Source organism: Pogoniulus pusillus, chromosome 18, assembly GCF_015220805.1.
Source record: "Pogoniulus pusillus isolate bPogPus1 chromosome 18, bPogPus1.pri, whole genome shotgun sequence".
Lineage (NCBI taxonomy): Eukaryota > Metazoa > Chordata > Aves > Piciformes > Lybiidae > Pogoniulus > Pogoniulus pusillus.
This window is the reverse complement of record NC_087281.1, coordinates 18,603,177-18,623,655: the sequence shown is the minus strand read 5'-3', so window position 1 is coordinate 18,623,655 and position 20,479 is coordinate 18,603,177. Positions and strand designations below refer to the sequence as shown.

Genomic DNA, 20,479 nt, shown 5'->3' with positions numbered 1-20,479 from the left:
GAGACTTCATGAGGGCAGAGTAGAGGGGCAGGAGAACCTCTCTCGACCTACTAACCACATCTCTTCTAATACGTCCCAGAATGGCTTTGGCCTTCTTGGCCACAAGAGCACATCGGTGGCTTATGGTCAACCTTCCATCCACTAGGAACACCAGAGAATCTCTCCAGAGGAGGAGACTCCACAACCTCTTTGGGCAGCCTGATTCAGTGCTGTGTCACCCTGAAGGCAAAACTTCTACTTATGTTCAGATGGAACTTTCTATGTTCCAGTTTGAACCGGTTGCCCCTTGTCTTGTCACTGGGCATCACTGGAAATAGCCTGGCCCTATCCTCTTGATACCCATTCACCCAACCACAGCCAACTTTCACTATATATTGAGAATAAGAAACAATAAATGCAGTATTAGTTCTTCCTATTGCAGATTATGTTGGTCAAAATGTAGTAAGTTACCACCTGCCTCACTTTGAGGATGTTTCACAGTAATGCAGCTATGACTACAAAGCACAAAACGTAGCTATGACTACGAAGCACAGTCAAGAGAGATGAACATGGAGACATGAAAACATAATCTGTTATATTATAAAATCTTCTCTTCTTTTTTACAAATATAATTTATGGCTAGATGCTACAGGTGTAAGGTAAATGAGAGGTACCCAATTTACTTTTGGTGAGAGAAGTATTCATTGTCTGTAAAACCTGTCACGATCGTAGCAATGCTTAGGCAGCCACAGTGGCAAAGTTCCACTGACTGACTAGAAGTACTCCTCCACTACCATTGAAGTTATTTATGCATTTCCAGAAGAATGATGAGAGCACAGTATTATCTTTTTCTAGGGCTTCTACTCCAAACAAATCCAGGGAAGTGGAGCAGAAACCATTAGTGTGGGTGGTCCTGCTCTGGCAGGGGAGTTGGACTAGATGATCTTTTGAGGTCCCTTCCAGCTCCTAACATCCTGTTATTCTGTGATTCAAAACCCACCTGGATGCTATCTTGTGCAACTTGCTCTGGGTGAACATATTTTAGCATGGGGGTCGGACTAGATGACCTTAAGGGGTTCCCTTCAATCTCCCATTCTGTGACAGGGATTTGACATGAAAAACGTGTACCTAGTGCAGTTCTTCATTATATTTTGTAACTATAGAAAAGTGAGAGAATACAGACTAAGAAGGCTTGAAGACTAGAACTGCCTTTCTGGCTTCCAGGTGCATCCCACACCAAGATTGAGATGAAGAAAGATTGGTAGAGTGAGGCAATAATACACTGTTCATATTTGTGCTCTCTCTCTTGTGGAGTAATATTCACAGGTGGCATTCAAGTTTTGTAATCTAGCATCCTTCATGAAAATGTTAAGCATCAAACAAACCAAACAAAACCAAAACAAAAACCAACCCAGAGGAAAAGAACTAAAAGGTACATCAAGAATAACATACCTGCAAATAAAGTGCCAAGAGAAAAAAAAAGTAGAATGAGTTATGGGAACAGAAATGTTGCTGCAAGTTGTTACTTACAATTCCAGAGTCATGTTTTGGCCTTATATTGTATAGTGACTTCCCCTTTTTCTGCCTGCAGACTTCTTCTGCTTCTTTAACTCTGAAGAGAGACAATTTATAAATATTCATGTAGAACCAAAAGCATTTCAAAAGACAATGCAGTATACAACTAACACATTTAGAAATGAAGGCATGAGAATAACTTTATCCCCTGTATTTTAATTAGCACACTCCACAAAATACCCTGTGTATTCTGTGGCTGTTCTTGCCATACCATCAGTCTCTGCTGTTTTCAAGGACAGGCATAATGAATGACATGATTCTATAATCAATTCTATTTCACAGAATCAACCAGGTTGGAAGAGACCTCCAACACCATCCACTCCAACCTAGCACCCAGCCCTATCCAGTCAACTAGACCCTGGCACTAAATGCCTCAGCCAGCCTTTTCTTGAACACCTCCTCCACCACCTCCCTGGGCAGCCCATTCCAATGCCAATCACTCTCTCTGGCAACAACTTCCTCCTCACATCCAGCCTAGACTTCCCCTGGCACAACTTGAGACTGTGTCCCCTTGTTCTGTTGCTGGCTGCCTGGGAGAAGAGGCCAACCCCTGCCTGGCTATATCCTCCCTTCAGGTAGTTGTCCAAAGTAATTGGTACTTAGTGTATCAGGATTTAACATACACTGGATGACATGATGTTTACCTTTCACAGCATTTATATCATGGCTATTGAAAAAATCATTCTTCATCCATTCCCAAGCTCAGCACTGCAGTTTAAGCAAAGTTTCTCACCAAGCTAATTTCCACCCAATGTTGTTTGTATTTAAACCAGAAAAAAGGCTTTATCTAAATTTCCAGTTTCACTGCAGTGTCCATTAAAAATGCAACATTTCCATGGAGCTTGATGTTTACAACCAAGGTGCACATCTGTGCACTGTGCACATCTCTTCCTGAGCTGCAAGGCTTACAAAGAGCACTTGGACTACCTGGATGTGAATAGAAAAGCATGTCCCAGAAGTGAGGTGCCACTTCTTAGTGCTTCCTGACTTGGCAAATTACATTAAATAAGGGCCTTGTGAAGTGTCACCAAATGCCACATTTTTTAGTGAGATAAATGGCCTTTTCTTCATGTGGTTGAGCAACAAACTATGAAAGGCAGAGGGTTACATTCAAGCTAGGAGCCTCCTAGAACCAATCTGCTGGGCACACAATAGAATCATAGAATCAGTCAGAGTTGGAAGGGACCACAAGGATCATCCAGTTCCAACCCCCCTGCCATAGCCAGGGACACCCTACCCTAGATCAGGCTGGCCACAGCCTCATCCAGCCTGGCCTTAAACACCTCCAAGGACAGGGCCTCAACCACCTCCCTGTGCAACCCACTGCAGGCTCTCACCAATCTCATGGTGAAGAACTTCCTCCTCATGTCCAGCCTGAACCTATCCATCTGCAGCTTCGCTCCATTCAATAAAATCTTTACCGTTTTTACTCATCAAACTTATAAACACACGTTGTGTGTGTGATAATACAGCTTTAAGCAATGAAGCTTTAAAGACTTACACAAACCCTTCACTATGATGGCATTAGATAGCATGAGATGTACAATGTTATTTTTTTTTTTAGGAGATGAGAAATTTATAAGAAAGCAGAAAACAAAAATAGAGATCTTAAACTGGCTTGCTCTTGCCAACAAGATAGGCTTCAGATGGCACTTACTCTGCCTTTTCATCATTTTCCAACAGTGAAAAAAAAGAAACAACAGTAAAATGATATTGAAGAAATTATATATCCTTGGCTAGCTCCTTGTGGTTCATCTCTTCCAGACTTGCACGTCTGCTATTTCACTGAGGCTACACAGGGCAACGTGAGAATCAAGCTTTGCTTTACTATTGTTTTTGCATGTTGGTTTTTGTGTGTGAAAAGGGCCAGATTTTGAAAATAAGACTCCAGCTGGGTCTGCTAAGCACATTAAACAAACCTGCCTTCACATTCACCTCTCCTTTATCCAACTTCACCAGACACACCTCGTTCTTTCCATCAGTTTCAAATTTATGCTATCAAAAATTAATTTAACCATCATTTCTCTTCCAGCACTTCCAACAATCTGCTCTCTCCATTTGATAGCCTTAAATGTAGGGAGATGTCTATGTGTGGAGGTGGGGGAGGGGTGGGAGGGATGTCTTTGAAACCTATTATTTTGAAACTAGAACACTTCCTATCCATCTGACTGTGTATCAGACAGATTGATGCAACATGACATAGAACAAAGAAGTCAAATAGCCAAGTAATTAACCTTTAAAACATTTAAGTGGTGGCCAAAATGAGGTGATGGTGGCCAAAATGAGGTGACAGCCTTAACCACAAAGTTATGGGAATGATAGAGAGTGTAATAAAATGAAGGGCATACTGTTTTTCCCAGAATGCCAGTTTTAGTTCTGCTTTGGGTCTACTTAACCTCAAGGAGTAAAAATACCTGCAGCATTGATCTTCACACTGTCTTTTCCGTGTGAAGAAACATTCCAGTTCATCCAAAGCCACTCTTACAAAGTCAGATATAAACCAAGATGTCTATTATAGAATTCCCTTTTTCTCAACCAGCTAACCTTCACTGTTAGGCATTATTTAGATAACAAAATGAGATGTGATTTGGGAGTAAATCAGTATGAAGCCCTGGGGACTGTACAAGTACTATTGAGGGTATGAAAAGAAATTACTGTGTTATAGAAGCAGTGTAATATTCACAGGCATTCAGATGAGAGTATGTAACATAAAAAAAAGTAATTACCAAACCAGTTCAAACAGATCAAGATGTTATTCTCAGGAAATGTCAGGGAAGCTTTAGTTCCAGTCTTTGTCCCATCTAAATATCCCTGTTCCAAGACAGATTACCCACTGCTGGCCTGAAACACCAGGTTATAAGACAGCACAGCTCTCTGTGGGTCTCATGCTAATTCAAAACAAAACTCCTCACGTGGAATGAAGCCATTGATAATGCAGTGATAGGGGTTATTTTCTGAAAAGCAGATCCCATTTAGTGCCACTGTCAGTGTAACATCTGTAAATGTTCAGCTTCTATTACAGAAAGAGCTATTTGGAGAAAAGCTGTCTCTGCTTGAAACAGCAAAATGCTAATAACAATGCCCTCAGTTTGGGCTTGAAAAAAATTATACACAGCTTCCAGACTGATAAATGACAATTTTAGGCTTCTACTACCCATTTTTCTGAGATTAGGTAAGATGCTCTGGTCTTACCAGTATGGTTGCAGGCCTGAAGTTTCTGAGGAGAGGACCTTTTCTGAAATTCCTTGGAGTTCCAGCCTATTTATTCATACCAACATGAATGCAGGAGATGAGAAGTATTACTCCCTAATGCACTGAAGACAAAGCTGAGAGCTAGCAGCCACTCAGTTCCAGTTCCAAGCATATCACTGACTCACTCGGTGGGTTTGGGATAGCTCCCTGCCTCCATCCTCATCTTAAGTGCACAAAGATTCAAGCGGTTGGATAGAGCCTTACTGAAGACAACATGACCTATATCCAGGTGATTGGATAGGGTTGGGTGATAGATTGGACTGGATGATCCTGGAGGTCTCTTCCAACCTGGCTGATTCTATGGTTCTATACCTATGTTTCTTCTGCAAGAAATGTCAAGATAGCACAGACTGAAGGCTCATTCCACATAGGAGGATTAGTTTATGACCGTGTTAAAACTGGAAGCGTGGACATCTCTATAAATATACAACTGTGCCTATACCTAAAGTCTGCAGACTGGTGAAATACAAAGGCAATCACCAGCTTTCCACGGTGCTAAATCATAAACCAGCAGAACTGGTATTAGTTTCTTTGGTGCGAAAGACTCATCAGTCACCTAAATTATGATATTATTAAATGTAAAATTAAAATAGCCTAATCCTGAAAGAGCAAAAGAATCTGTTTTGATATAAATATCAGTACCATTTAAACTGAAAGATCTAGAAAAGCAAATAAAAGGTTACCTTTGGAGTAAGGGCAATAGTCTTAATTCAGTTTGAAAATAACTTTTAGCTGCCACTGGCAGTGTTTCTATCAGCTTCTTAGGCTTTCTTTGCTGACCCTGAATGATTTCTTATCTTCCCAGCCAGGAAATTAACTACATTTAGGCAAATTGACCTTTCTTCTGTCAACTCCTGCCTGGTTCAAGTCATATTTCTTACAGTGGCCAACTCCTGTGTACCCTCCTCTTGCTCAATTTTTATCCTGAACTACTTCCCACTGACTTCAGTGAGACTCTGATCAGCATGGAGGTGTAGGATAACAATCTAAGATCAAAAGGTGCAAAAATTGTACAAGTGTTAGTGGCCATATGTCAGGAGGACTGGGTAAACTATTCAGCTATGATGAGTTGTTAGAGTTTCATTAATCAATCAATCTCCCTTGAAAGAAGGGAGCGCTTCAGGCTAAAATGACACCGGTGGCTCTACCAGTGCAGGGTACAACTAGTTTAAAGAGTAGGAAACAGTTAAAAGGACATTCCCAGGAAAGAAGTGAAGACTGAATTGTCAGGCCCTCTGTGAAAAGAGGGAGATTATGGACAAGGAGTTGAGAAGGTGGGTGCTCCCCAATTCCTGAGTCCTTAGACAGAGGTAGGCATGGCTATAGACTGATGTACTGTTCTAAAGATGTTTTCACTTAAATTATTAAGTTCTATGCTACTAATACCCCCTGTTATAGGGACTCTTCAGTCCCTTTATAGAGCCACTGCTCTCAAATGCGACCAAATATAGAGGCAGGGCACATGCTCACAGCATGATCTGAGAGTGGGTAAGGTAGAGGTGACAAGGGACATTGCTGTGCTCTTGAAAAAGCCAGTTTGGTAAGTGTGATGAGAATCATTTTCAAGCTTACTGTGTGCTAGGCTTCTGTGCTAGACTGATGTTCAAACCATCTCACTTCAGACTTTTCAAATGCTTCCCAAACTCACTCTCTTTCAATAAACTGACTTTGGTTCATACACTATCAACTGCTGTCCCAGCTCATGCCAATTCTGACTTACAAGGGAGTGGATTAAGTTTTATAGGAAAGATATCATCAGCTCCATTCCATTTAGCAATTTTTGCCTGATACTTATTTTCCCAACAATCTTCTTGATTTTATCTTAATCAGAACACAATATCTTATAGCTTCTGTAAATACTTAATAAGAGAGGTCATAATCAACTCTGGACAAATATATCTCCTTAGATATTGAATTTAGCTGAATTATTGCTCCCATTATTTCAGAAAGGATATGTTTCTGAACAGTCCCAACAAGAAGAAAACACGAGGGAATGCACAAGAGGGCTATCCAGGGATCAGTTAAAAATATTTACAAGTGAATCCACAGCCACTCACTTGCAAAGCCCAAGAGTTGAGATCTCAAAATTTGCTACTTAGTAAGATTCAGTGAGTCTAATAATTCCAACAGATAACAAAGTAGTTTCTTATTTCCATCATAGTAAAAACTCTTCTCCAGCACTTTCTCCTTCTTCTACCTCGCATTTATTGTGAGAAAAACCTATACAAACTATGATTAAGTATAGGTGAGTGTGTAAAATGAACAAGCAAATTACATTCTGGCATGCAGAGAGTAAAAAGAAACCAGACATCCTCACAAATGCAATAGACTGAGTATCTTTATGTACCTTCTAGATCAAAAGTGAGCCTGGCCACAACCTTATCATGGCTTAAAGACTTTCTGTCATCACACAATCCACTGATGGGGAAAGCCACTTTCCTGCCACTAAAACCTTAGTAATTGTCTCTGAAGTATTTGTGACAGACTCATTTATGTATGTTTCTCTGGGTTGGAAAGCACTTGTTTATGAAAATAGTAGTAGTATCTTTGCAAATAAAAAGTGATTAAAAAATCCTAAGTATCAAGTGCCAGTCATCTTCAAGAGCAGAAAACTTTAAAACAGTGTATTTCAAAGCTCTTCCAGAGTAATGAGCCTATGTTTTACTCTTTGACCCAGTTACTAAAACATCAAAAATGATTTTTCGCTGAAAGAGTTTAGTGGGGGAAAAAAAATCCCAAACTCAAACCAACAACCCCACACACACACAAACACCAAACCAAACCAACAGAAACACACCCCCCAAAAAACCCAAAACAATAAAAACCCCACAAAAATCACATTCCCTGGTGTAAAAGTAGAGTAAAAGAAGTGGATCTTTTATTTTCACTCCAATGAGGTTGAAGTGACGACATACACACGATTCAGCAACTGACTGCAAAGACTTTATAGAGATAACAAGCACATTGTAATGTACCTGGTCCCATCAAACTGACTGATGAAACCTAACCTCTGCCCACCAACAAAGAGATTATGTATTAGACTGTTCTGACATTCCTGCCAGCTCTTTGCATGGTTGCTTCTTGGACCACAAAGCAGACAATGGCTGACTGAAAGACACAGAGGACCAAAGACAAACAGATTAAAATGTTTTAACCTGGCCACTTAACACAGACTAACCTCTAGCAGGACCCTGAATAAGGTCCAATCTCTCTCAAAGTGTTGAGCAGACTTTGGGGAATACATTTCTGATTTTCTTCAGTGTGCACCATGTCTTTGAGGCCAACTGATACTGGCTAACTGGAGTGACAATAAGAGCTTCCCATTTGCAGTCTTACTGTAATCCACAACACACTTCAAAACATTCTGATATAATTTGAGTTCAGAAGTACTCAGTTTCACTCAGTTCTACCTGGTAATCATACTCTTCTTATCTAGGGATTCCACTCTTATTGTGCAGAAATACACAGATATGTGTAACTACCCAAAAAAAGAGAGGATATTGTGTTGGAATAGTTATCATAGAATCAACCAGGTTGGAAGAGACCTCCAAGATCATCCAGTCCAACCTAGCACCCAGCCCTAGCCAGTCAACTAGACCATGGCACTAAGTGCCTCATCCAGGCTTTTCTTGAACACCTCCAGGGTTGGTGACTCCACCACCTCCTGGGGCAGCCCATCATGCAACTCAGTTTAGAGAGTAATAAAGACATGGAGAATGAAAATGTACATACAGAAAATGTATGTACCCATACTTACTGACATTAATACTTGGTGATTTTAGGTCACTTTAAAACAGCATACCAAGCAATATGTGACCTCACTAAATATATGCCATGTTTTTGTATCTGGAGTGGTAACAAGAGAGGGAAATGACATATTTTCTACTCTGTCCTTCCATTTTCCACTCTTTTCAAGAGCATATTCCTGTGTCCTCTGATTTCTCACTCTCAAGTCTGGCTCACTGGTTCCTATTATAAGCATTAACAATATATCCCTTAAATTAGTGGGAGGACATTGCTTGTGCTATGGGACTCAAGGCTCTCCTCTGCAAGCAGAAGTGGCAGCTTACCAATATGCTCCTGACTGTGCAACATACAGATATCCAATGCCAGACTTTAAATTGCTCAATGGCAAGTTTTAAATCATCCTGCTGAGGAGTCTGTAGGGAGACATACCAGTCTTTCTACAGAAGGAGATCAATGAGCTGTGGAGACATGCTGGCCAGGAATCTCCCTTTCATCTGGATATACACAGTGTGACACACCAGGTGCCAGCTTAACTGCTATTCTTACGGGAATGGGCAACTCTTACGTTGCAGAGAGGAGGGCATGTTTTTTCTGTTGAGTTTGTAGATTATTTTTACTGTGTCAAAGATTTATCATGGGAGTTAAAGGGTTGAATAAAGTCAGCCAAAAGAAATTCTCAAGCTTAGTGTGATGCAAGATAGCAGAGACTTACAGGATTTTATCATTATGTTGGTCCTGCTGATGAACTCTCCTCTGCTGACACCCCTACCACAGTCATTGTTCAGTGACATGCCTCTTCATAAAGGCAAGGGCCAGAATGAGCTTGGGAGCAATATATACCCCATGGACACATTTACAGGGAACCTCTGTCTGCCCCTCTCTCTTCCTCCCTCCCTCCCTCTCCCCACCATCTCTGCTTACAAATACAATTCCTTTTTTACCCCTGCTTAGTTAAATCTTTGCAAGGTTGCTCGGCCTCTTTGGAACAGTAAACAAGATGAACAGAAACAGGTCTATAGGTGGAGCAGACAGACCTCACTGGTACCCAATGAAATGGAAGATGGAAGTGCAGGGCCTTACAAACATGCTTCTGCCTCCTTAGTGACTTGAACCAGCATCTAAGGCCTCACAGTATTAACCTCTGATAGCAATCTAACTTTTCTCTCAAACATTAAAGTTCTTTAAGAACTGACTGCTTTTTGGTGCTGTGATGAGTCAGGGCATATTTCATGGTTGTAAAGAAAAGATTAATTTGCAGTCTTGAAGGTAGATCATTGCTGTCCACAACAATACATGTTCTGATACATAATTATACTTTTAATACCAAGGATTCACAAATTCCTTATTTGATTGCAACACTGAGCAGCTCCTTAACTTATTTTTTATTAAATGGATCATAACCTTTCAAGAATTCACTGTGTGGTTATATTAGGTGTTGCCTTTTGATCTCCTTTATCCTTTCATTCCTAGAACAGGCTACCTTTTCCTGGTTTCTAGGAAAATTAGTTAGGTCTGGGCAATAGTTCTGTAGACCTTTGCTGGCTGCCAAAAAAACCCCAAAACAAACTACTTCTTTCTCTCACAGATGTGTTTGAGTGGAATAGTGCACTCAATAATATCTCCACCTAGAAATACAGAGAAAAACAGAGTGGGAGGGAAAATAATGACAGAGATTAATAAGAAAAGAGTTAAAATGTTGTTGTAGGTTAAGGGTTAAACAGCTGGACCCTAATGTGCAAACTTATTCCTGGTGTGAAAATCCCATGCAGAGGGAGGCACCAGATCATGTAATTCGTTATTCATAGAGTCATAGAATCAACCTACTCCCCCAGGAGTGTTAACCCTATACAACCAGGTTGGAAGAGACCTCCAAGATCATCCAGTCCAGCCTAGCACCCAGCCCTGTCCAATCAACCAGACCGTGGTACTAAGTGCCTCAGCCAGGCTTTTCCTGAACACTTCCATGGACGGTGCCTCCACCACCTCCCTGGGCAGCCCATTCCAATGCCAATCCCTCTCTCTGGCAACAACTTCCTCCTAACATCCAGCCTATACTTCACCCAGGCACAATTTGAGACTGTGTCCCCTTGTTCTGTTGCTGGTTGCCTGGCAGAAGAGACCAACCCTCACCTGGCTACAGCCTCCCTTCAGGTAGTTGTAGACAGCAATGAGGTCCCCCTGAGCCTCCTCTTTTCCAGACTAAACAACCCCAGCTCCCTCAGCCTCTCCTCATGGGGTTTGTGTTCCAGGCCTCTCACCACCTTTGTCACCCTTCTCCAGACATGTTCCAGTATCTCAACATCTCTCTTGAATTGAGGAGCCCAGAACGGGACACAGCACTCAATGTGGGCCTCACCAGTGCTGGGTACAGGGGAAGAATAATCTCCCTTGTCCTACTGGCCACACTGTTCCTGATCCAGGCCAGGATGCCATTGGCTCTCCTGGCCACCTGGGCACACTGCTGGCTCATGTTCAGAGCTATGACATATGTGTCAGTTCTCCTTGGCTTTCTTACTGATCATATGTAAAGTGCAAGCTTTACCTTATCTTTCACAGGTTTCCAGAATGAAACACTGGCACAGGTTGCCCAGGGAGTTGTGGATGCTCTCTCCCCGAAGGTGTTCAAAACTAGGTTAGATGAGGCCATGAGCAACCTGTTCTATTGGGAGGTTTCTCTGCCAATGGTGGGGGGGTTGGAACTGGATGATCTTTGAGGCGCCTTCCGACCTAAACCAATCTATGATTCTAAGTATGAATGAAAAGCATCAACTACCAGCGAGATGTTACTTACATAATGAAAGAACAATGCTACCAACAACTTGTTTTGGTGATTTTTTTTTTGTTGTTGATTGGTTGGGTTTTATGTTTGTTTGGGCTTTTCTTTTATGGTGTATATTTTTTTGTGCTATTGCTTGATCAGAAATTATATTGCTTTGAAAACTTTCACTTAACAGGATGCAACTTTAGGATAGATACAGCATCACAAATTTCACCCTCCACAGAACATGTTTGGGAAACTGTCAAATAATGCAGACAACTTCTATTGCAGTGTTCCAGTTACCCTTGACTGCAGTGTGACCACAAAAAAAAGTACTCTTCAGAACACATTTTTGGCAGACCTATGCTTCCATTTTTCTTGTTATTGCTACTGTACTTAGAAGTTTGCTATACATAATTTTCTCTTCAGCTGCTATTTTCCAGTTCTGCTTTATTTCAAGTGAGATAACTGAGTGAAAGCAGCAGAAAACTGCAGAAAAAATTGGTTTTCACCTTACAACATTTTTTTTTTCCTTCCCCCCCCCACCATCTTTTTGTAAGGAAATATGAACGTTGACATTTCATTGTTAATCTTTTGCATAGAAATGCCTGACAAACCAATATATGAGTTGAGAAGCCAAGTAAAAGGTGTTTAAAAATTAGCTGACTTCTTTCTTTAGAAGATACACTTTTAATCTACTGGTAAGAAAAAGTATTACCTTAGAAAACATCATCTTTGAAAAGCTTTGGGGTAAATTATTGGAAAACAGTGTGACTCATATTGGCAGAGCCTAAATAAGGAACAGCCTCTACTAACAGTTCACATGGGAGCCAGGATATTAAATATTCCTGAAACATGGATCACAGCATACACCAAACAGTAAAGAGGACTGAGAAAAGGGGAAAAAAAACCCCAAACCTGCTAAATCAAACAGGCTGTGATAAAAAGAGATGATCAAACTAAAAAATGAACATAAAGTTACACCTCATATAATTAATTAAAGCATACTTCATGAGGCAGCAGCCTGGTAAATAATTAGCTAAAGGTGGCATGCTGCAGTACTTCAAAGGGAAAAGTCTTACTCTATCTACCACCTGATTTTGCCACCAATGGAGTTTAGCTTGATTATTAAAGGCCTATCCTGCTTTTCTACTTTAACAGCAGAACTCCCCTAAAACTTTAAAGCACATCAACTGAAGAGGAAAATCTAGGTTCTTGAAATAATGATTTTTGTTTTGGTGGCAATAAGCAGACTTTTAGATTTCTACCACCTATGGTTCTGTTGCACTAGGCAATTTCATATCAGTACATCATATTTGTACATTCTTGCACCTTCAGGCAACACTTTTCCATCAATACTTCTCCCCCTTGATTTCTCAGTATCAAGATACCTCCACATCATAGATTCTTGTCATTCACCAAGGAAAGTGAGCATTTAAAATCCTCACTTCAGACAGCAGGGTGAATTACAATCAGAGGCAAAACATTTTCCTCAGAGGCATTAATCAGACAGTTGTTTTACCAAAGAAGATTCTTCACTTTCAGCAAAATAAGTTTCCTCACTTGGAAAATTGACCGAAACATTTTAATTGCTAAAAGACAATAAAGAGAGATTGGCTTTGCCAGACCTGAAACAGCACTGTGCCACTTTTCAGAGAGGTGAGCACAAACCAAGACATCAAAACCTTTTGCAGTCTAAAGCCTTTCTCAGCTGAACAAACACAGATCTATAGAGAGGAAGATTTAAACTTGATGAGACAAGTGAAAATTAAAATTCAAAGCAAAACTCTACCTGTGATTTCTGGATGGGTCATTTTCAAGTCTTAATCTCAGTGACTTCCTGGAGTGCAGTTAATACAGTCCTGTTTGTTCCCCTGAAAGTCTCCTTTATCCCATCAGCTCTGAGTCTGGATTTGGGTCGCTTTACTGTTGTTACCACAGATCTTTCTCACTGCACACCATCCTTTCCATTCCCTGTTTCACCTTGCACCCAGAGCATTTAGTAGGTTACAAATGCTCAGCTCCTTTCAGGATAAAAACACCCTTACCCTAGATGTGACCAGTGGGCAGCCACTTACTTGCTCTGCTGCTTCCAACACAGCACCTTAGCATACACATACATTGAACTGAAAGATAATTAAATGATTTTACCACAATCCTGTTCTTCTCTTCAGCTTTAGATGTATAACAATAGGAAAAGGATTTATGCTTATTTAGTCAATGTCTGTCAAAGAAAACTATTTTGCAGCAAGAACTCTTTGACAGATTTTTGTTTATTTTTAGAAGAGTAGGCTGGTATTTTGGAAGTGAAAGGACATTTTTCTTATTTGTTATTAAAAAACACAAGATGAAATTAACCTCTATTAAGCTAGCAGCTAAATCCCTGCATAGAAAGCCAAGGATAGTATTTAACTGTCAATTCAATTCCAAAGAGATATACTTAATTGCATAAAAGTAAGTCAGACAGTCAGTAAAATGAAATAGATCCCTAGGGAACTGCTGCACTGTGCTAACATTTGCACCACACTCTTGCAATAGGTTAATCCAGTTCTCTTAACTGTGAGACTGCTCATTCCAAAATGTATCCATTACACTCAACATATATGGTACACATGATATTGACCACATTGATGTCTGAGGAAAGCTTGTGAACTTCTTAAACCAATAATCTGATGTCTCTGACAATTACAAAGGGTGAGTAGTTCTGAAAGCAGGGCCTGTTCTTGTCAATCTACCAAATAACAGCTTGGTATCAAACATATAGAATCATGGAATCAACCAGGTTGGAAGAGACCTCCAAGATCACCCAGTCCAACCCAGCACCCAAACCTATCCAGTCAACTAGACCATGGCACTAAGTGCCTCATCCAGGCTTTTCTTGAACACCTCCAGGGACGGTGCCTCCACCACCTCCCTGGGCAGCCCATTCCAATGCCAATCACTCTCTCTGGCAACAACTTCCTCCTAACATCCAGCCTGGACCTCCCCCTGGCGCAACTTGAGACTGTGTCCCCTTGTTCTGTTGCTGGTTGCCTGGGAGAAGAGATCAACCCCACCTGGCTACAGCCTCCCTTCAGGTAGTTGTAGACAGCAGTGAGGTCCCCCTGAGCCTCCTCTTTTCCAGACTAAAAACCCCCAGATCCCTCAGCCTCCCCTCACAGGGCTGTGTTCCAGGCCTCTCACCAGCTTTGTTGCCCTTCTCTGGACACATTCCAATATCTCAACATCTCTCTTGAATTGAGTGGCCCAGAACTGGACACAACACTCGAGATGCAGCCTGACAGTGTTGAGTACAGGGCTCAGAAGAGCTTCATTACCTGCATGCCAAGGTCACTCAGGCTGCTAACAGATGTAGGATTGTATTAACAGTGTTTACAGTTTTCATGTTTATAATTTTTTAATTTGTCCTTATGTGGCACTTCTTACTGACCACAATATCTGCATGCAGATGAAAGCAAACTTCATAGCCCTTCTAATACATGAACCAGACAGTAGGGCCAAAATTTCAACATTACTGTCTCATTTCTTTATGCTATACAAACCACTTGGGCTCATGTCCATGTGCTGTAATTTGCAATACAGTTCAGTCTGAGTAATTTTGTAATGCAGGGCCAACTGACTTCTTCCCCCATCTTCCTGCTTCCCTTCTTTATTTCCCCAGTTTCACTGGATAAATATTTACAAGATGTCATGTCTTGATGCTTTGACTTGGTTTCACTATATATGCTAATGGAAAATGTTGTAATCAAATTTTAGACTGAAATGAGTCTCCCATTTCTTAGATTCATAGTGATGTAATAGTTATATGATGCATCAAAAGCATTCAGAGAACAGATCCCAAAAATATTCAACATGATATTAATGTCTCAAAGATTATGATTATTTGGGGTGGGGGTGGTAGGGAAATAAAGGAAAAAGCAACAAGAAAAAAGCAACAAGGAGGAAAGAGCAAGGAGGAAAGAGCAAGGAGGAAAGAGCAAGGAGGAAAGAGCAAGGAGGAAAGAGCAAGGAGGAAAGAGCAAGGAGGAAAGAGCAAGGAGGAAAGAGCAAGGAGGAAAGAGCAAGGAGGAAAGAGCAAGGAGAACAGGACAAGGAGAACAGGAAGAAAGAAAACCAGGAAAAGGAACAAGGAAAAAAACAACAAGAAAAAGAAAAAAAAAAGAGAACAAGAAAAAAAGAACAAGAAAAAAAGAAAACAAGGAAAAGGAACAAGGAAAAAAAACAACTAGAAAAAGGAACAAGAAAAAAAAAAAAAAAAAACGAGGAAAAAGGCACCGAGAAAAAAGGCACCGAGAAACGAGAAAACTCCAAACCTCATTCCATAGGTTGTGTGCTAATAAAGTGAAGCTGACTGGTTTCTCTGTGATTGCTTCCCAATAACATTCTCTGAGAAAAGCCTTTGAACAAACAAATGTTACCTTTCCTGAAGAATCAGTTTGTTTTCCTTCTTCCAGAAGTCTTTGAAGTCAGAACTGAATTCATGCCAAATACTGAAGAAAGAATGCGGGGACACCTCTTTCTCTCCCATTTTTGGTTTCATACAGAAATAGGCTGCAGTTTCCAAAAAGCTGTCAAAAAAGGCAAAAAGTGGCAAATGTTTCAGTATCCACTGATACAGGTTTGGAGTTTTTTTCTTATTTAACACTGACAGTATTTAATTATTCTTGGTAGCAGATGTCAAAGAAATAAATAGAAAACTGTAACAGTTCTTAGCTCATTGTACACAGAGATCTGGCATTTATCATAGGTTCTGGTTTTGACCAAAGCATTTTCCATTTCAAAAGCTAAAATGAGTGCACTGTCCACAGCCCTGCAAACCCACATGTCCACACCTGCCCGTGTAATGCTTTTCTGTTGCGTTTAAAGCTGTTTTCAAAACACAGAGCCAAACCCTGTGAAGGAGTGTAAATGAAGTTCTTATGTTAGATCTATGGATGACGCAGTAGTGTAGATAGCTTATGCTGAAGCCTACACAGAAATGTCAAAACTCAGATCTGCTGTGTATGAAACAAGAAATGAGGAAACAGAAAACTGGGACAGAAGAAACTGAGCTAGAAAACAAATGTCTATCATGATTCTACCAGAATGATCCGACAGCTCCTGAGCACCGCAAGCAGCATATTAAACACAACAGCTACACCTAAAGTAAGAACAGCTGATGGAATGAAAAGGTCATGTCTCTAACACTGACTGTGATTACAATTAAATGGAAAAAGAATCTGAGGTTGGACTGCTTCTATTTTATTTCAAATTTTAACATAGGAATGTTACAGGAAGCTATGGAAGAATTATTTAAACATTAAATGCTCTATTATTACTTTTAAAAACTTGGTTATAGAGCTTTTACTAATTGTTTTCATCTGATGCTCACACAGAAGACCTGAGAATTGGTTATGTGGCAGAAAGTTCTATGGAAAGTTGTATCTTGAAATACAATTGTAGATGCTTCACTCAATGATCTATTAGGACTCGTTGACTCCTATGATCACAGAATGGCAGGTTGGAAGGGATCCCAAGGATCACCTGCCCCACCTTTTCTAGATGACCCAGAACCCTGTCAAGCTGAGTCTTAAAGCTGACTAATATAGAGGAATCCATTGCTTCTCTTAGGAGATTATTCCAATGTTTAACTGTTCTCTATGTCAAAAATTTTCTTCTGCAGTCCAATCAGAATCTCCCCAGGAGTAACTTGTACTCATCACCTCTTGTCTTTTTCATGTGACTCCTTGTAAAAAGAGAGTGTCCAGTATCCTGGTAGCCACACTTAATATACTTGTATATGGTAATAATGTCTCCCCTAAGCCTTCTCTTCTCAAGGATGAACAAACCCAATTCTCTCATCTTTTCCTCAAATGGCAGATCTTCTAGCCCTCTGATCATTCTCTTTTGGCCCTTCTCTGGATGCTTTCCAACCAGTCTTACAGCAGGGACCAAAACTGCATGCCCTATTCCAGATGGGGCATGACAAGTGCTGAGTAGAGTGAGACAAAGACTTAGCTCTGTTGGTAATGCCTGGAGGCTGGCTCTATCTTCTGAAGTGTCAACCTCCCCACTCATTTTGGTTTCACTTGTAAGCTTCATGAAGGTGCTCTTGATCCCAACATCCAGATCACTTCAGCTGCCAGGCTGAGAAAGAACTAGTTAGTATCACTCTCTGCCTGTGTTCCCAACCCATCACACAGACCACCTATTTAGGCCATAACATGTCAGTTTCTCTAGGAAGAGGTTTGTGGGGGATGGTGTTTTTTATGAAACACATATCAGAGTTTCAATCACTTTAATTACGGGGGACAGAAATACAATTCCAGTTAAAGGGCTGGAAATGTCATTTTAGTCACAGAAGCATCTTCGTTCATTGACTACTGTGACTAGAGGCAGGGTGCTTCGATACTATTTGTAATGTAAAGGATTTAATGATGATAATAACATGCAACCATGATCTTGGAGGTCTCTTCCAACCTGGCTGATTCTATGATTCTCACAAAGTCTCTTTGTCCCAATTCTCAAAACTCAATGCTCCTTTTTCCCTGACATGAAAAACAGATGTTTACATAAGCTATCCAATTCCTGCATGCCAAAAAAAAACCCCAACTACAGCTTAAAAATGTAACATCAATTTACCAATCAAGTTCTAAATAATTTTCCTGATAATTTGTAACTGATTTTTCCTTCTGCTATTGAGCAACAAAGATAGAGCACAGTAAAATACAAAAGACAAACCCATCCTTTTCTAATCCATTGCGCCAACACACAGCCTCAAGCTACACCAGAAGAAATTTAGGCTTGAGGTGAGGAGAAAGTTCTTCACTGAGAGAGTCATTGGACACTGGAATGGGCTGCCCGGGGAGGTGGTGGAGTCGCCGTCCCTGGGGCTGTTCAAGGCAGGATTGGACGTGGCACTTGGTGCCATGGTCTAGCCTTGAGCTCTGTGGTAAAGGGTTGGACTTGATGATCTGTGAGGTCTCTTTCAATCTTGGTGATACTGTGATACTCTAATACTCAAATACCACCTCAGGTGTGTGCACCACTTCTTCAGATCTCTCAACCTGTGACAGCACTCTGTTCTTTAAGTCTGTGCTTTGTTAATAAACAGAATGCCTTATCATGGCTGAGTTCTGTTGTGGGCTTTTTGTTTGTATATAGATGGATGATGCTAATCAAAACTAAAACATTCCATTCTACTTGCCTATTGACATTTTCTCCATAGTTTTATACTGGTAAAAATATTCTCATCTACTCCATGGTCCCATAAAAATCACTCAAAAAGAGTATTCCTGGCCTTCAGCTGCACTGTATTTTAACTTTTTTTTTTTTTTGCTACTTCCATTTATTTCAACTTTTTGCTAGATAGTAAGCATAGCAGGGAGATCTTTGGGAGGTAAGGGGAATAACTGAGAAATATGAAACAGCAGTCTTTGAAAATATGCTACACCTTGCTAATGTCCAGTAACAACACCTGAGGCATCATCTGTAATACAGTAAGGCATCAGGGCACAAATCATAATGCCTAAATTATCCTTTCTATATATGCAGATCAAACAGTAGAGACAGTTACTACATATTTTCCCCAATCTTCTTTAGCAGTTAAGTCTCTTAGAGCACATTTAGAAGACATATGGAAACCTGTTTGCTATACATTCGATGCTGTCATTTTCTGTAGCACAAGACAAACCGGCATTAACTCGCACATGAAAGAAAAGCAAATAAAGTTGATCCAAATGAATCAAATAATGAGACAGGCAGAGCAATAAATCCTCTATATTAGCAGGCTCTTTAAATATCTGATTTGGAAATGTTTACATGTGTCCAACTAGGCATATCTCAAAGCTGATTCCACGGGGGGATGCGCATTTTAAATACAAAGAGAAATTTGGATGACATCGCCATAACCCCAAGACTAGATATCATCCTTTCAGATTTCAGCCAGGAAGCAAATACCTTTTCTCTGGTGCTTTTCATTGGGGCAGCCCATTCAAATTCTCCTGCTGATCCTTCAGTAGATTTTTGAAACAAAACATCTGCAAACACCATTGATACTGTTTCTGACTATATGTGCAGGCATACAGACATTTGGAATCAGAGTTCAATAAGGCTTTGATTCCCATATTCAAATTAATGTCTGCATCATACAGCCCTGGGGAACTCTTCTGACCTCTCCAGATTTCACTTCACCTATCTGCAAAATGAAACTATTTTTTATCAAACAGGTACTGCAAAGCTTGTTTGGTGTCCATTTCTTAAGTGAAAAGGTTGTTACTTTTCAGTACACTTAGCGAGTGTCTTAAAAGAAAAGAATGTGCTTTAGAGAAGAGATAGCAGTCACGGAAGAGGGAAGGAAGGGCATGTGAGTTATTTTCAGGGATTAAAGGAGGTACAGGAGGTCACTGGCTTTGCTTCAAACAGCCTGACTTTTCAAGCATGATTAAAAATAAGGCAATGCTCACACTGTCTTATACTGACACGGTAAAAGCCAGAATTCTTTAAACAGATTTCAGGGTGGGTTTCATATCATTCATGCTGATCCTGAAGGAAAACTGAATAGCATTAACTCGCTCAAAACAATGGAAGCCTTGCTCATCACAGGCAAGTAAAGAAAGAAATAAGATCAAGGAAGATGGTTAGTTCATTTTCTCTTCTAATTTTCTTGGTTCAAGTGTTTAATTCAGAAGAAAAACTGCTACAGACTGAGCTGACTGAACTCACTGCTTACTCAAATGGGGAAATCTGATGAATGAATCACTTGACATTTCTGTGTGCTCCCTTGTGAACAGCTGTAGGACTACTTGAATGATTTTTCTGCTTTGATGGAAGGGAGGAATGGGTGCACTATCAGCCAAGCCAAACCAAATTATATGAGAAAGAAGAGAAGTCATTCACATTGCAAATGACTCATGGACATTTCTAGCTAATAGAATATTTTAAAAGCAACTATAGGTTAGTCAGGGTTTTTCTCCAGTCCACTCTGAAGCAGTTGCAAGTAACTATTTGGATTCAAGTCTGCTCTGTGCAATGCATTGATAGGTTTATGAATGTGTAAGATGTATGTTTGTACATATATATATATATATGTATGTCTGTGAATGCATGCAGTAGGTTAAGCAAAAGGAGAGGGAGAACAGACAGAGCAGCTGACAGCTACAAAAAGGCTTCCTTTACTAAAGAGAAAAA

General features: G+C 40.3%; 1 protein-coding gene across 4 annotated transcripts in view; it reads right to left on the bottom strand.

Moving 5' to 3' along the window:
- FMN2 (formin 2) overlaps positions 1–20,479 on the bottom strand; it is a 157,822-nt gene that overhangs the window by 3,605 nt on the left and 133,738 nt on the right. For all 4 annotated transcript variants that reach the window (XM_064158612.1, XM_064158616.1, XM_064158614.1 and 1 more), the window contains 2 exons: positions 15,730–15,879; positions 1,510–1,591 (listed from right to left, as the gene is read on the bottom strand). In XM_064158612.1, coding sequence (XP_064014682.1) covers positions 1,510–1,591; positions 15,730–15,879 — 232 coding nt within the window. The remainder of the gene's footprint in view (positions 1–1,509; positions 1,592–15,729; positions 15,880–20,479) is intronic.